Below are 17,518 nucleotides of genomic sequence, written 5' to 3'. Positions count from 1 at the left end.
CCCCCACCACCCCTCATTTCTTCTAGACCTATAACTAGACTAAAGTCCCAACAGGCCCCTAAAGGTGAGGTACAAAGTATCACACATGAGGAGGTACGTTATACTCCAAAAGAACTGTGTGAGTTTTCCAATTTATATAGACAGAAATCAGGGGAATATGTGTGGCAATGGATTTTAAGAGTGTGGGATAATGGTGGGAGGAATATAAGGCTGGATCAGGCTGAATTTATTGATATGGGCCCACTAAGCATAGATCCTGCATTCAATGTTATAGCTTGAGCAGTTAGAAAAGGTGTTAACAGCTTGTTTGGGTGGTTGGTTGAAACATGGATCAAAAGGTGGCCAACATTACCTGAGGTTGAAATGCCAGAACTGCCCTGGTATAATGTAGATGAGGGGATCCAGAGGCTTAGAGAGATTGGAATGTTAGAGTGGATTTATCATGCAAAACCTGCTCTTACACCCCAGGAATGTCCAGAGGATGCACCTTTTACCAGAAGAGTGAGAAATAAGTTTGTGAGACTAGCATCATCATTCCTCAAGAGCTCTGTGGTTGCACTTCTCTGTAGGTCAGATATTACTGTAGGAACTGCTGTCACTGATCTGGAATCCTTAAACACAATGGGGATGACAGGGTCCCGAGTTGGCAGAAGCCAGGTGGCAGCACTTAATCACCAAAGACAGGGTAGACGCAGCTATTATAATAGACAACAAACTCAAAGGAGGCATCAAAATTATATGACATGCAGAGATTTGTGGCATTGGCTAGTAAATCATGGGGTGCCTAGAAATTTGTGGCAAGTTGATTACATTGGACCACTCCCTTCATGGAAGGGGCAGTGATTTGTTCTAACTGGAATAGACACATACTCTGGATATGGGTTTGCTTTCCCTGCACACAATGCTTCTGCCAAAACCACCATCTGTGGGCTTACAGAATGCCTTATCCATCATCATGGTATTCCACATAGCATTGCTTCGGATCAAGGAACACACTTCACAGAAAATGAAGTGCGGGAATGGGCACATGCTCATGGAATTCTCTGGTCTTACCATGTTCCCCATCATCCAGAAGCAGCTGGATTGATAGAAGAGTGGAATGGCCTTTTGAAAACTCAATTACGGTGCCAACTAGGTGACAAAAACTAGAAAGGCTGGGGTAATGTTCTCCAGGAAGCTGTGTATGCTCTGAATCAGCGTCTGCTGTATGGTGCTGTTTCTCCCATAGCCAGGATCCATGGGTCCAAGAACCAAGGGGTGGAAATGGGTGTGGTGCCACACACTATTACCCCTAGTGATCCACTAGGAAAATTTTTGCTTCCTGTCCCTGCTACCCTGAGTTCTGCTGGTCTACAGATTTTAGTTCCAAAATGGGGTGTGCTTCCTCCAGGAGAAACAACAGTGATACCACTGAACTGGAAGTTAAGATTGCCACCTGGTCACTTTGGGCTACTTATGCCTCTGGATCAACACACCAAGAAGGGGATTACATTATTTTCTGGGGTAATTGACCCTGACTATCAGAAGGAAGTAGGACTGCAACTACATAATGGAGGTAAAGAAGAGTTTTCTTGGAATACAGGAGATCCCCTGGGGCGTCTATTAGTACTACCATGCCTTGTGATTAAAATCAATGGAAAACTGCAACAACACAATCCAGGCAGGACTACTAATGGCTCTGAAACTTCAGGCATGAAGGTTTGGGTCACCTCACCAGGCAAAGAACCATGGCCAGCTGAAGTGCTTGCTGAGGGGAAAGGGAACATGGAATGGGTAGTGGAAGAAGGTAGTGATAAATATGAACTTCAACCACGTGATCAGTTACAGAAACGAGGACTGTAATGCTGTTTTGTTTGTGTTATACTATTTAAGTTGTAAGAGATCAAGTTTAAGAATGAATGTTTCCCAAGGATTTGCACCCTATTCTGGAGAGATTTAATGTGTTTCCAGTTATATGCAGGACAGTTGAGTACTGTTAGGTAAAAAAAAAAAAGTGTACTTATTTGTTTTCATTTGGAAATTAAGTATGGTCTAAGGTGATATATATATATATAGGTGCCAAGTTGACAAGGGGTGGACTATCATGGTTAGGGACAGGTGTCAACTTGGCCAAGTTGTGGTACCTGTTTATCTGATTGGGCAAGCGCTGGCCTGTCTGTTGCAATGAGGACATTTCATAGGATTAGGTCATGATCACGTCAGCTACATCCACAGCTGATTCCATTTGTAATCAGCCAAAGGGGAGTGTCTTCTGCAATTAGTGATGCTAAATGTAATCATGGGAAGCCTTTTAAGGAGGACTCAGAGGAGACAGGTTCCATTCCTGCTTTGGCTAGTGAGCCTCTCCTGTGGAGTTCATCCAGGCCATCCATCGGAGTCATCAGCTTCGCAGCCTGCCCTGTGGATTTTGGACTCTGTGTTCCTACGGTCATGTGAGACACTTTCATAAATTTTATATTTGCAAGTGTTCCCTGTTGATTCTGTTTCTCTAGAGAACCCTAACTAATATAGCATTTCTTGTATGGCTGGCCTTTTGTTGAAAAGTACTTTCAGGACTTGTTTGTCCATGAACATTTTAATATTCCCCTCAATTTTGGAGTACAATTTGGGTAGGTACAGAATTCTTGGCTGGAAGTCTTTCTCTTTCAGGACCTTAAATATATCATACCACTGCCTTCTTGCTTCCATGGTGCCAGCTAAATAGTCTGAACTCAGTCTTATGTGATTTCTCTTGTATGTAGTATATTATTTTTCTCTTTCTGCTTTCAGGATTTTTTGCTTCTCTTCAACATTTGACAGATTGTTTAGTATGTGTCTTGGGGAAGGCCTATTTGGATTTATTTTGTTTGGACTTCATTGAGCTTCTTTGATTTGTATATTTATGTCCATTATAAGGGCTGGGAAGTTTCCCCCATTATATCCTCAACTAATCTTCCTAACTGTTTCTCTTCTCTTCTCCTTTTGGGACACCAGCGAGTCTTTTATTTGCATAGTTTGTTTTGCCCATCATTTCCCTGCAATCCAGCTAATTTTTTCCCATCTTTGTTGCCATTTGCTTGTCTTGAGTGTGCAAAATCAGTTATCTTGTCTTCTAGTTTACTCATTCTTTCTTCTGCCTCTTCAAGTCTGTTGTTGTGTGTCTCTTGAATGTTTCTTATTTAGTCTCCAGCATCTTTAGTCTCTGTTATGTCTGCTATTTTTCTATTTATTCTTTCAAATTCCTCTACATGCTCTTGTAGTGCCTTCTTGATCTCTTTTCTGTCATTAGCCATCCCATTTATTTTATTTAGTAGAATTATATGAACATTTTTGATTAGTTGTTTCAATGTCTGTGTCTCATCTGGTGTTTTAATTTGGTCATTAGTCTGGGCTATATCTGTCTGCATTATAATATGTTTAGTGATCTTGTGCTGTCTTCATGGCATTTAAACACCATGATTGGTTTACTTTCGAAATTAATTTCCTTCAGTAGTCTAAAGCCTTGTATTTTCTGGATAGATGTGGAGCAGGATGCAAGGCACGGGATGAGGCACAACAGTGCAGTAATGCATTGCAGCGCAGGTTTAGGTGCATGTTGGGGGTGCTACACTGGTGCCTGTGAGTGTGGGCACCTAATGGCTTGGGAAGATGTGGCTGTTTGGGCGTATGGGTCTGGGGGATAGGGCCCTAGTGTGAACTGGTCTAGGGCATGGGGCCCTTTGTGTGCATGTACAGAGCTATGGCAGTGGGTCAGTGTTATGCCTTCATGGGCTGGAGGCAGATGTGACCTGACTGCACAACTCAGCACTTTCCCAGAGCTGGGAAGCATGACTGGGGGCCATGCACATGTGCAGATCTGGAAGTACCATAAACTAGTACATAGCTCAAGGATGTGCAGGGTGTGGCCATGTGACTGTTTGGGCTGGGGGCTGGTGTAGCCTGGGCATGGAGGTAAGTGCCAGCAGCCTTTATGTGCTGGCAACTGCTTGCAGGGGCCAGACACTGGGAGGTAGGGCTTGGGAGGGCGGGACAAGACTGAGCATGCTTGAGGTGGGTTTGTCAGGTGGGTGCACACAGAAGGGGATGGCGGGTGGGAGCACTTGGAGCACAAGAAGTGGGGTCAGGTGAAGGGGGTTCAGGTGTGTGGGGTGTGGAGTGAGTTGCAGTTCACAGGGCTGTACTGGTGAGATTAGCATGTTCAAGAAGTGTGGCTTAGCTAACTTCCTAGTCCCCATTTTCCTGTCTGTGCATTCCTGAGTGCTCCAGGTTTCTGCATTCGTCTCTTTGCACCAGCCAGATGGTCTTTCGGTCTCTGCTTCTCAGTTCCTCATCTTTTGCAACCAGGGCCACCCTATGTAGTGCAGAAGACTCTCCAGGTCACTCACACCCTGGAATCATCATCTCAGTCACTCTCCTGTCCCCTGTCTAGTTGTTCCTTGGATCAGGGTTGAACTCAATCTATCATATTCTGCCGTCTTCCCAGAACCACCTCTCCTATTTGTTTTTAAATCCATCCACTTCTTTCTACCTTTATTGCCACCACCAAATTTATGCCAACATGACTGCTCACCTGTTTTACTGCCATCCATACCTGCAATCTATTTTTCATGTTGTAACCAAAGTTTTATCTACAGAGCACATGGAGATCACATCAGCATCCTGTCCAAACCTCTTCTGTTTCTCCACTGCCCTCAGGGTGAAGCCCAAATCCACCACAGTCATTTTGAACGTTCTGCTACAAATCCTGCTCCAGCCTTCTCAGTTAATGCAGTCAGACTGAACTCAGTTTCCCAAACTTCCTCTGTCCTTTCTCCCTGTTAGGACTCTGCTGTTCTTTCCCTTTCTTCTTCACCTGGCTAACTTCTGCTTGTTCAGGTCTCAGCTTAGATTTCACTTTCTTGGGAAGTTTTCCTTGATTTCTCCAAATTAGAAAAAGTGTCCTGCCCACTAGCTTTCATAATAGCCTAAGTTTATTCTTAATAAAACACCTACCCTGTTTTTTTTTAAACCTTATCCATCATTGGACTTTAAATTCCTTGAGGGCAGGGATTATGTCTTTTCTCTGCTATATGCCAGATATATATCATGTACCTGGCATATAGCAGGTACTTCATTAAATATTTGTTAACTGAATAAATGATGCTATAACAGCATCAGAATAGAACTATGCCATTGAGTTCAAGTTCTAGTTATTCATTTTCTTTTCTTTTTTTTCCCACTTGATTGCGATTATATTCTGAATCCTAAATACTTAAAATGAGAAAGAGAATAAAGTATTTTTCTCTTTGTAAAACACAGAAATTAAGTGAAACCCTATGTAAATGATGTAATGCTGTCATGGTTAGGGACATGTGTCAACTTGGCCAAGTTGTGGTACCTGCTTATCTGATTGGGCAAGTGCTGGCCTGTCTGTTGCAATGAGGACATTTCATAGGATTAGGTCATGATCACATCGGCTGCATCCACAGCTGATTCCATTTGTAATCAGCCAAAGGGGAGTGTCTTCTACAATTAGTGATGCTAAATCTAATCACAGGAAGCCTTTTAAGGAGGACTCATAGGAGAAAGGCCCCATTCCTGCTTCGGCTGGTGAGCCTCTCCTGTGGAGTTCATCCAGACCCTCCATCGGAGTCATTGGCTTCACAGCCTGCCCTGTGGATTTTGGACTCTGCATTCCTGCGGTCATGTGAGACACTTTTATAAATTTTATATTTGCAAGTGTTCCCTGTTGATTCTGTTTCTCTAGAGAGCCCTAACTAATACATCTTCATACCAGGAGTGGTTCTTAAGAAACAAAATCTTAAAAATGGGTTTTTATGAATGGTTTTCTACTCTGACTGGACTCAGAGACACTAAGGACTCTGATTCCTATAATCAGAATGACACTCCCAATCCATGGAGTAAGTTAGCAAAGGAGATAGTCAAAATATCATCATTCGATTCTCCTAATGCTTTGCTTGTATGAAGCCAGGCTCTGGGGGATAAAGTTTTTGACACTTTTACAGAGTTTTGTAGAAATAAGAGCTATAGAGATGTTGGTTGGTTGTTGTTAGATACACTGTCTACATTAAGGAGTGAAAGGGATGGGCTTAAGGCTTCAAACGAGAAGCTTAAGCACTGTCTGATAGATGTAGATGTTTCTATGAATATCCTGAAGGAAAATCTTATTTCCTGTAGCTGTAGACTTGAGATCTCTGAAAATCAGACTCAGCATCTTATTGTTAGAGTAGCAACTTTACAACATAAATTGAAATCTCAATCTTGGATGGTGTCTGCCATTAAACTGAGGGCATTGATTGGAAAGGAGTGGGACCCTGAAAAATAGGATGGTGTTATATGGATTGATAATGATGTTGGGGGTGAGGGTGAACCCTAGGTCATGCTGAGTCTTCTCTAGATAACCTTGTAATAGTTTGCCCTGAAGACATAACTGCCCCACCTCCAGCCTGCCTTATGGAGTTGGCTGCCCAACCTCCTCCTGAAGGGATTAACCCTAGAGTGAGTAATCCTATTTCACCAGATGAAACTGCAAATGAAGGCCCTGAAGCAAATGGCTTGGAAGATATTTCTAATTCTTTTCATGACCTACCCCCACCACCCCTCATTTCTTCCAGACCTATAACTAGACTAAAGTCCCAACAGGCCCCTAAAGGTGAGGTACAAAGTATCACACATGAGGAGGTACGTTATACTCCAAAAGAACTGAACAGAAATCAGGGGAATATGTGGCAATGGATTTTAAGGGTGTGGGATAATGGTGGGAGGAATATAAGGCTGGATCAGGCTGAATTTATTGATATGGGCCCACTAAGCATAGATCCTGCATTCAATGTTATAGCTTGAGCAGTTAGAAAAGGTGTTAACAGCTTGTTTGGGTGGTTGGTTGAAACATGGATCAAAAGGTGGCCAACATTACCTGAAGTTGAAATGCCAGAACTGCCCTGGTATAATATAGATGAGGGGATCGAGAGGCTTAGAGAGATTGGAATGTTAGAGTGGATTTATCATGCAAAGCCTGCTCTTACACCCCAGGAATGTCCAGAAGATGCACCTTTTACCAGAAGAGTGAGAAATAAATTTGTGAGACTAGCACCATTATCCCTGAAGAGCTCTGTAGTTGCACTTCTCTGTAGGTCAGATATTACTGTAGGAACTGCTGTCACTGATCTGGAATCCTTAAACACAATGGGGATGACAGGATCCTGAGATGGCAGAAGCCAGGTGGAAGCACTTAATCGTCAAAAATAGGGTAGACATGGCTATTATAATAGACAGCAAACTCAAAGCAGGCGTCAAAATTATATGACTCACAGAGATTTGTGGCATTGGCTAGTAAATCATGGGGTACCTAGAAATACAATAGAAGGGTAGTCTACTAAATTCTTGTTCGAGCTGTATAAACAAAAGAGTTCTAGGTCAAGTGAACAGAAGTCCTATCTGAATTACGAAAACACAGAGTCATGGCCCCTTAATCAATTTCCAGACTTGAAACAGTTTACAGACCTAGAGCCCTTTGAATGAAGGGGAGGCCAGCTCCTTTTGGGGCCACAAATTTATACTGTTAATCTTCCTCTAAGCCTTCCCCAAGGAGACTGATGGCCTTTTACCAGGGTAACTGTGCATTGGGGAAAAGGAAATGATCAGATATTTCAGGGATTATTAGACACTGGTTCAGAAGTGACATTAGTTCCAGGGGACCCAAAACATCACTCTGGTCCACCAGTCAGAGTGGGGGCTTATGGAGGCCAGGTGATCAATGGGGTTTTAGCTCAGATCCATTTCACAGTGGGTCCAGTGGGACCTCAGACTCATCCTGTAGTTATTTCCCCAGTTCCAGAGTATAATTGGTATAGACTTACTGAGCAACGGGCAGAATCCCTACATTGGCTCATGCAGTGAAGTCTATTGTGATGGGAAAGGCCAATTGGAAGCCACTAGAACTGCCCCTACTGAGCAAAATAGTAAGTCAGAAGCAATACCATATTCCTGGAGGGATTGCAGAGATTACTGCCACTCTTAAGGACTTGAAGGATGCAGGGGTGGTGATTCCCACCACATCCCCATTCAACTCTCCTATTTGGCCTGTGCAGAAAACAGTTGGGTCTTGGAGGATGACAGTGGATTATCATAAGCTCAACCAGTGGTAACTCCAATTGCAGCTGCTGTTCCAGATGTGTTATCATTGCTTGAACAAATCAGTACATCCCCTGGTACCTGGTATGCAGCTATTGATCAGGAAATTTTTCTCAATAGCTATTAGTAAGGACCACCAGAAACAGTTTGCTTTCAGCTGGCAAGGTCAGCAATATACTTTCACTGTCCTACCTCAGGGGTATATCAACTCTCCAGCACTATATCATAATCTTGTCTGCAGAGACCTTGATCATTTTTCCCTCCCACAAGACATCACTTTGGTCCATTATATTGATGATATCATGTTGATTGGACCTAGTGAGCAGGAAGTAGCAACTACTCTAGATTTATTGGTAAGGCATTTGTGTGTCAGAGGATGGGAGATAAATCCAACAAAAATACAGGGGCCTTCCACCTCAGTGAAGTTTCTAAGTGTCCAGTAGTATGGGGTATGTCAAGATATCCCTTCTAAGGTGAAGGATAAGTTGCTGCATCTGGCTCCTCCTATGATCAAAAAAGAGGCACCATGCCTAGTTGGTCTTTTTGGATTTTGGCAACAACATATTCCTCATTTTGGTGTGCTACTCCAGCCCATTTATCAAGTGACCAGAAAAGCTGCTAATTTTGAGTAGGAAACTGAACAAGAGGAGGCTCTGCGACAGGTCCAGGCTGCTGTACAAGCTGCTGTGCCACTTGGGCCACATGATCCAGCAGATCCAATGGTACTGGAAGTGTCAGTGGCAAATAGAGATGCTGCCAGAAGACTTTGGCAGGTCCCTATAGGAGAATCACAACATAGACCCTTAGGATTTTGGAGCAAAGCCTTACCATCTGCTCCAGATAACTACTCTCCTTTTGAGAAACAGCTTTTGGCCTGCTATTGGGCCTTAGTAGAGACTGAATGATTAACCATGGGCCACCAAGTTACCATGAGACCTGAGTTGCCTATCATGAGCTGGGTGTTATCTGACCCACCAAGCCATAAAGTTGGGCATGCGCAGCAGCACTCTATTATAAAATGGAAATGGTATATAAGAGATAGAGCCAGAGCAGGTCCTGAAGGCACAAATAAGTTACATGAAGAACTGGCCCAAATGCCCATGGTTTCCACTCCTGCCACATTACCTTCTCTTTCCCAGACCAGAGCTATGGCCTCTTGGGGAGTTCCTTACAGTGAATTGACTGAAGAATAGAAAACTCGGGCCTGGTTTACAGATGGTTCAGCATGATATACAGGTACCACCCAAAAGTGGACAGCTGCAGCATTACAAGAAGGACAGTGGTGAAGGGAAATCCTCCCAGTGGGCAGAACTTTGAGCAGTGCACCTGGTTGTTCATTTTTCTTGGAAGGAGAACTGGCCAGAGGTGTGTTTGTATACTAACTCATGGGCTGTTCCTCGTGGTTTAGTTGGATGGTCAGGGACTTGGAAAAACCATAGTTGGAAAATTGGTGACAAAGAGGTCTGGGGAAGAAGTATGTGGATAGACCTTTCTGAGTAGGCTAAAAACATGAACATATTTGTGTCCCATGTGAATGTGCACCAGAGGGTGACTTCAGCAGAGGAAGGTTTGAATAATCAGATGGATAAGATGACCCATTCTATGGATACCAGTCAGCCTCTTTCCCCAGAAACTCCTGTCATTGCCCAATGGGCTCATGAACAAAGTGTTCATGGTGGTAGGGATGGAGGTTGTGCGTGGGTTCAGCAACTTGGGCTTCCACTCACCATGGCTGACTTGGCTACAGCAACTGCTGAGTGCCCAATCAGTCAGCAGCAGAGACCCACACTCAGCCCCCAATATGGCACCATTCCCCAAGGTGACCTGTCAGCTACATGGTGGCAGGTTGATTACATTGGACCACTCCCTTCATGGAAGGAGCAGCAATTTGTTCTAACTGGAATGGACACCTACTCTGGATATGGATTTGCTTTCCCTGCACGCAATGCTTCTGCCAAAACTACCATCAATGGGCTTACAGAATGCCTTATCCATCATCATGGTATTCCACATAGCATTGCTTCTGATCAAGGAACACACTTCACAGCAAGTGAAGTGCAGGAATGGGCACATGCTCATGGAATTCTCTGGTCTTACCATGTTCCCCATCATCCAGAAGCTGCTGGATTGATAGAACGGTGGAATGACCTTTTGAAAACTCAATTACAGTGCCAACTAGGTGGCAACACCTTGAAAAGCTGGGGTAATGTTCTCCAGGAAGCTGTATATGAGTTGAATCAGCATCTGCTTTATGGTGCTGTTTCTCCCATAGCCAGGATCTATGGGTCCAGGAACCACAGGGTAGAAATGGGACTGGTACCACTCACTGTTACCCCTAATGATCCACTAGGAAAATTTTTGCTTCCTGTCCCTGCGACCCTGAGCTCTGCTGGTCTACAGGTTTTAGTTATAAAATGGGGAGTGCTTTCTCCAGGAGAAACAACAATGATTCCACTGAACTGGAAGTTAAGACTGCTACCTGGTCACTTTGGGCTACTTATGCCACTGGATCAGCAAGCCAAGAAGGGGATTATGTTATTGTCTGGGGTGATTGACCCTGACTATCAGGAGGAATTAGGACTGCAACTACATAATGGAGGTAAGGAAGAGTTTTCTTGGAATATAGGAGATCCCCTAGAGCATCTTTTAGTACTACTGTGCCCTGTAATTAAAATCAATGTGTGCTGGTTTGAAAGGAAGTATGCCCCCTAGAAAAGCCATGTTTTAATCAAAATATCATTTCATAAAGGTAGAATAATCTCTATTCGATACTGTATGTTTGAAAGTGTAATCAGATCATCTCCCTGGATGATGGGATTTAGCTAAGAGTGGTTGTTAAACTGGATTGGGGATGACATGTTTCCACCCATTTGGGTAGATCTTGATTGGTTTATTGGAGTCCTATAAAAGAGGAAACATTTTGGAGAAAGAGATTCAGAGAGAGCAGAGCAGAATGAGAAGCCACAAGAAGCAGAGAGTCCACCAGCCAGCGACCTTTGGGGACGAAGAAGGAAAACGTCTCCCAGGAGCTTCATGAAACAGGAAGCCAGGAGAAGAAGCTAGCAGATGATGCCCTGCTCACCATGTGCCCTTCCAGCTGAGAGAGAAACCATAACTGTGTTCATCATGTGCCTTCTCGGATGAGAGAGAGACCCTGAACTTCATCGGCCTTCTTGAACCAGGGTATATTTCCCTGGATGCCTTAGATTGGTCATTTCTATAGACTTGCTTTAACTGGGACATTTTCTTGGCCTTAGAACTGTAAACTAGCAACTCATTAAATTCTCCTTTTTAAAAAGCCATTTCGTTTCTGGTATATTGCATTCTGGCAGCTAGCAAACTAGAACACAATGGAAAACTGCAACACCCCAATCCAGGCAGGACTACCAATGGCTCTGAAACTTCAGGAATGAAGGTTTGGTTCACCCCACCAGGCAAAGAACCATGGCCAGCTGAAGTCCTTGCTGAGGGTAAAGGGAACATGAATGGGTAGTGGAAGAAGGTAGTGATAAATATGAACTTTGACCACATGATCAGTTACAGAAACGAGGACTGTAATGCTGTTTTGTTCATGTTATACTATTTAAGTCATAAGATATCAAGTTTAAGAATGAATGTTGCCCAAGGGTTTGTACCCTATTCTGGAAGAGATTTAGTGTATTTCCAGTTATATGCAGGACAGTTGAGTATTGTTAGGTAAAAGAAAAAATGCATGTTTCATTGTTTTTATTTGGAAATTGGGAATGGTTTAAGGTGATATATATAGCTGCCAAGTTGACAAGGGGTGGACTGTCATGGTCAGGTTTATGTGTCACCTTGGCCAAGTTGCGGTCCTGTTTGTCTGGTTGGGCAAGTGCTGGCCTGTCTGTTGCAATGAAGACATTTCATAGAATTAGATCATGATCACGTCAGCTGCATCCATAGCTGATTCCATTTGTAATCAGCCAAAGGGGAGTGTCTTCTGCAATGAATCATGCTTAATCTAATCACAGGAAGCCTTTTAAGGAGGATTCAGAAGAGACAGATTCTATTCCTGCTTCAGCTAGTGAGCCTCTCCTGTGGAGTTCATCCAGACCCTCCATCGGAGTTGTCGGCTTCACAGCCTGCCCTGCAGATTTTGGACTCTGCATTCCCACAGTCACGTGAGACACTTTAATAAATTTTATATTTGTGAGTGTTCTCTGTTGATTCTGTTTCTCTAGAGAACCCTAACTAATACAATGGCTTTTCTAGGGGACATACATCCTTTCAAACCAGGACATGGGATTCAAACCTAGTGTGGTGATTTGAAGCTGTATGTACCCCTGTTCTAAATCTAATCCATTCCTGTGGGTATAAACCCATCGTAAGTAGGAATTTTTAATGCAGTTACTAAAGTTAATATGTGTCCCACCTCAATCAAGATGGGTCTTAATCCTATCATTGGAGTTCTTTAAAAGTGGCATGAATTCGGACATGAAAGAGAGAAAGCGACAGGAAGCAAGAAGCTAAAATGGAACCCAGAAGTGAAGAAAGAGTCTAGGGGATGCTGCCATGTGCTCTGCCACATGGCAGAGGAGCCAAGGATTGCTGGCAGCTGGTCTTCAGGAAGAAAGCATCACCTTGATGACGTCTTGATTTGAACATTTCAGTCTCAAAGCAGTGAGCTAATAAATTCCCATTGTTTAAACCAATCTATTTTATGGCATTTGCTTGAGTAGCTTAAGAAATTAAAACACCCAGTTTACCATTTTGGTTTTTCATTCAGGACTGCTTTCCAATAAGTACAGTCCATGACTGATTACAAATGATTTAGCAGAAAATGCATGCTATTGACTGGAAAGGAGTAATGATTTGTGCTGAAAGAAGTTATTGAGTGGCAAAAGGAACATAGGAATAATTTCTGTTATTATCCTGTCATACTGCAAAATAATTTTCTTTCTGACCATATAGTCAGCATATCCCTGGCTTAGTATAGAAAGTGCTTGTTGTTAACCAATTGCTGCCCATTGTGCTACTTTGAAGGCTTAGTAGACATACACAGGTACAACAAAAAAGCCAGTTGTTTTGGCAAGTTTTCTCTTACTACAGGCCTGTCAATTTATTTTTTACCCTATGTAGAAAAATGACTTTTGAGATCATGAGAATCGCTAAGATTCAGTTCTCAAAATGTAAGCTGGAGCCGAAAATCCTACTGACAAAATCTAAGCATGGTTTTTCTGATTTGTAACCACCAGCAAGATTCTCATATCCTCCTAAAGAGAAGATTCACTTGCCTATAGGACATCACACATCATGCAGGTCAGGTCAAGTACTTCAAATGTAATTGCTAAAATTCCTTGCTGCTTTTCCTTCTTGAAAAGGGATATGTCGAGACATTTTTGGCATAGGGCCATAAATTTAAAAAAAAGATTCAGTTGTTGGTATTATGGCAGTACTGATTATAATTACTATGCAAACAACTAGATTATTTTTTAAATTTCATTTTGATTTTAATTAATGAAGACTCCTTTTTAGGATTCAATATTAACTTACCATTATCTTCCACAGAAAAGTAGAATACATCCTCTAATGCATTGCTGCCCTCTTTCAAGATGTAGTAGATCCTCACATCATCAATATCGGCTAATCAGAGAGCATCATCAAATTATATTACCACAATGGAGACTGACTATGTTTAGAAATGAATCTTTTAATAGGACATAGAAATGGTACAGTCAATAAATTTTAAAACAGTGATTAACTGAACAAGAACCTAATTTTTTCTTAAGGTAAAATGGCAAAGATAGAAATTTAGTTAAAATATTTATTACTATTTTACTGTGCACATGTACAGAGAGCTAGGTCTATCTGATTTTAATCCTTTTGCCAGAGGATAGGGATTGGGACATGGTGGATACTCATTAACTACCATTTGAGTTGAGTTTAAGCAGGAATAACTGCAGCTTCCTAACAAAAAAGAAAAGAAAAGAAAATCATGATTTTTCTATTGTGTGTTTTCTTGGATTTTTAAGAATTTGTCACTCAGGCTTGTAATTCTGTTTTTATATTGGTAACTAATAGTATTTTAAAGACAATTTGATTTTGGGAGTTATTATTTATAGAATCACATATGATTTTATTTGCTTTTGGAAGCAAAAATTCACACCTGTACAGAGCAGTGCTTCTGAAAATGTAACTAAACTACTTTTAAAATCCCCTCATAAGATTGCTTTACTCTGAGGTTCTATCTAGGTATACCTGTATCATATGTGGGAAATTTCATGCATCTCTTCATATCTCACACACTGAGTTATGTAAAGAAGTCGTAAGACCGTAAACAGTAACCAAAAGACAAACATCTGTTACATGACCTGGGAAATCAGAGGGATGTTTCTCTTCATCTCTAGTTCACCATTAGTAGCAACATCAAATATAAAGAAAACAAACTTGAAAAAATATTGCCCACACAGACACTTCTGTAAACTTAGTTCTATGTTTTCTTATAGAAATGCATTTTAATAGGACAATAAAAATGTGCAGGGTAATAATTTACTTCCAAAATCTAGTACCAAACATCTCCCAAAAGCCCAACTCACTAACAAATTATGGATATGCCATCCTATACATAATATTAAAATTCAAGCCAATATTATGAAAATTAACACAACTCTATCACATAATGTTTCAGAAGCAGAATCTGTTTTGCCATTTTAAGGCATAGCTACAAGCCTTATTACAAATCTGTGCGTTCTTGTTAAATGGCCTTTCTGCTGGAATATCTAAAAATGGACTTGGTGCCTTTTTTTTTTGTATTTGAATAGTTTCACATTCCACAGTATTTCATTAGAATCAGAATCTTTCTACAAATGACCTAAAGTCAGGACAATTTTACACAGAGAGCCAATGCACTGAAAGAGAGGGACTGAGTCCTCCAGGAGACAATGGCCACTGACCTTGTGCTCTCATCCCCAAGGCCGGTGTTGACAATGAAACCATGGTCTGGTCCTTGGGTCACTTAATACTTCAGGATCTTGTGAGGACTGTCCTGATCCTCTGCCTTCAGAGACTTGCTGGTAATCAGAAAGCCCATGTGTCCAGTGTGAACGTGCTTCAAGGCTCGGACATTGGCCATCTGCGGAAGCTTCAATGGCCATCTGGGAAGCTTGTTGTCTAGGGAGCTTATTTGGACCCTCATTAGCGGTGTTTGCATGTCCCCAAGACAGTATTTGGGAAGATCTAGAAGTCAGCATGAGTGTCATCTGCCACATCAAGGAGAAGCTGTCTTCAGTGTCATCTGCCACATCAAGGAGAAGCTGTCTTCAGTGGTCTAACTGCCATCATGCTGGCAGCTGATCAGGTTCTCATTCAGGTCCTGTTTGGTGAAGGTGGTAACAGGTTGGCTACCATTATGCAAAATCATGCCATGGGTGGGGACCTGGGTGATCGGAAAGAGAAAGAGATCATCAGAGGGTATCCTTGTCCTCAGCTGTCAAATCAAAGGGAGTGACCAGTTTGCTATCCCCTTCCTGTAGTAGTTGTTTATGAACAGTCAAAATAGGTTTGTTATTATCCACATCCAATCAGTCACTCAAAACTTGAACCTACCCTTTTTTCCTCATCATTTGAAGTATTAACATAAAGTATTTTGTTGTCAGCCAATTGAAGCCAAGTAAAACAAGCAATGGACTTGCCAGGATGGCCAGAATTTTCCAGTGTTCCTGACTAGGAGCCTGTGTGATGCTGAAGTGAAGCTGCTCATCAGGACTGTTAACGTCACGGGTAGTAAATAGATTGGTGGTGAGGTTATTCTGCCACTTTCCTTCAGGGTCATACCTTTGCTGAGTATATCAGGGAACACTTCATCTAAGCTGCCAATAGTGACATAGAAATAGTGGTCTATCAAAGAGTTAACCCCATCACTTATATCAAACTTGATAAGGTCATAGATGCCTTCTTGGCCTGGGTGGGCATTATAGATAAGGCCCTGGTTAATTTCATCCTGTGTAAAGTTGATTTCCAGTGTGAGATTGTTCCTCAAAATTCCCCTCCAGGTATTCTGTAGAAGGCTTTGTTGAGGTCTTGCAATGGAGCACAAAACTAAGTCTCTTATCATCTGAGTTAAGATCTGTGGCCTTGAGGATCTTGTTTGTGATGACCACAGTGTGTCCATTCTCTACTTGCAGCCCATTGTTGATGATCAGTTGAGGCATCTCATCATTCACCAGGATGACCATGATGGGTATCTCCGTGTGGATAGTGTGCTTGCTGTCACTCAGCCAGACATCAAAGCTGTCCTTTGTGGCCTCTGAATCATCATGCTCATAAACAATGGTGGAGGCCTTTTGGATCTTCTCCAAGATGGAGAAGGCACTGATGGGGTTACCAGCCATGACACTTCTGAGCCAGGAGCTGGTGTGTGATGTTTTCTAGGTAGCCAAAGTTTGACCAACCAGTCAAAATGCAAAGGATTTCATCTTGGGGAGTGTCCTCTTCTTCAATGCTCAGATTTTGAAAAGACAAGGGGCTCTTCCCACCTTCACAGACAATATAAGATTCCCTCACTGAGACCTTGGGGGCCACATTATTCACAAGCAGCACTGTCACTTGTACCTGCACCCTCTCCACTGTGCTGGCCCCCACCACCCAGTGATAGGAATTCTTGGAGATGATGAGGCTGAAGGTATCATGCTACTTTGGGAAGCCAACTTCACCTCCAGTGTGGACTATAGACTACTGCTCCACTGAAGAGAGCTTCCTGAGTGATTCCTTCTGTGGACAAATGATTCACGAGAATGGTGTTCAATTTGGGGTTGTCCTCCACAGTGAAAGTCAGCTTCAAATCACTTCAAATCACAGAGAGGTGGCACCATCTCAGTCTATCACCTCTGGCTCCTCTTGGGAGAGGAACTCTCCATGCAGTTCTCTGAAGGAGGCTGATAGGCAATTTTTCCCTCTGGGTGAGGAAGGAGACTGGAAGGGCCAGGGGTCATCAATGTTGACTACATGGCCCTGCTGCCCTGGGTGCCTTGGCAGGGCTGTGGGGGCATTGAGAATGTTGAAGATGAGGTCATCAGGGTCTGACTCAATGTCCTCCGCCACCAGCGCTTCAGCCTCAGGGCTGTTTGCAGGAACTGATCAACCTCCATCATCATCATCATGGCCCCAAACCTGGACCCGGGCCCCATGTTCTCAGCTCCCAGGCCAGCACCTCTCCTGACCCAGTGCCTCCATCCTCTGGCATCAGCAGCTCCACCATCATGGGTATGTAGTTCTGGCTGGACCAAGGGGTGGTAGCCATGTGCTGGTAGTGCACCCCAACCCCGACGACAGCCTCACAATCTACGCTCCTACCCATGGGGAGAGGAGCCCTGACAGCATCCACCAAGTATCCGGACTTGGGGAGTGGGCGGTCCAGGAGGGGATGAGGGATGAGGCGGCATTTGCT

At 42.9% G+C, this 17,518-nt stretch overlaps 1 protein-coding gene across 1 annotated transcript in view; it reads right to left on the bottom strand.

Annotated features, from left to right (window-relative positions):
• Positions 1 to 17,231, bottom strand: part of FREM3 (FRAS1 related extracellular matrix 3) — a 63,882-nt gene extending 46,651 nt beyond the window's left edge. Inside the window, 13 exon segments of the mRNA XM_077139549.1 lie at positions 13,627 to 13,716; positions 14,003 to 14,040; positions 15,027 to 15,276; positions 15,279 to 15,341; positions 15,376 to 15,541; positions 15,543 to 15,654; positions 15,656 to 15,794; positions 15,797 to 15,874; positions 15,877 to 16,156; positions 16,158 to 16,487; positions 16,489 to 16,794; positions 16,796 to 16,916; positions 17,077 to 17,231. Coding sequence (XP_076995664.1) covers positions 13,627 to 13,716; positions 14,003 to 14,040; positions 15,027 to 15,276; positions 15,279 to 15,341; positions 15,376 to 15,541; positions 15,543 to 15,654; positions 15,656 to 15,794; positions 15,797 to 15,874; positions 15,877 to 16,156; positions 16,158 to 16,487; positions 16,489 to 16,794; positions 16,796 to 16,916; positions 17,077 to 17,231 — 2,128 coding nt within the window.
• Between the last annotated feature and the right edge of the window lie 287 nt (positions 17,232 to 17,518).

The sequence above is a fragment of the Tamandua tetradactyla genome, chromosome 22 (assembly GCF_023851605.1).
Source record: "Tamandua tetradactyla isolate mTamTet1 chromosome 22, mTamTet1.pri, whole genome shotgun sequence".
Classification (NCBI taxonomy): Eukaryota; Metazoa; Chordata; class Mammalia; order Pilosa; family Myrmecophagidae; genus Tamandua; species Tamandua tetradactyla.
This window is presented reverse-complemented; position numbering and strand designations above follow the sequence as displayed.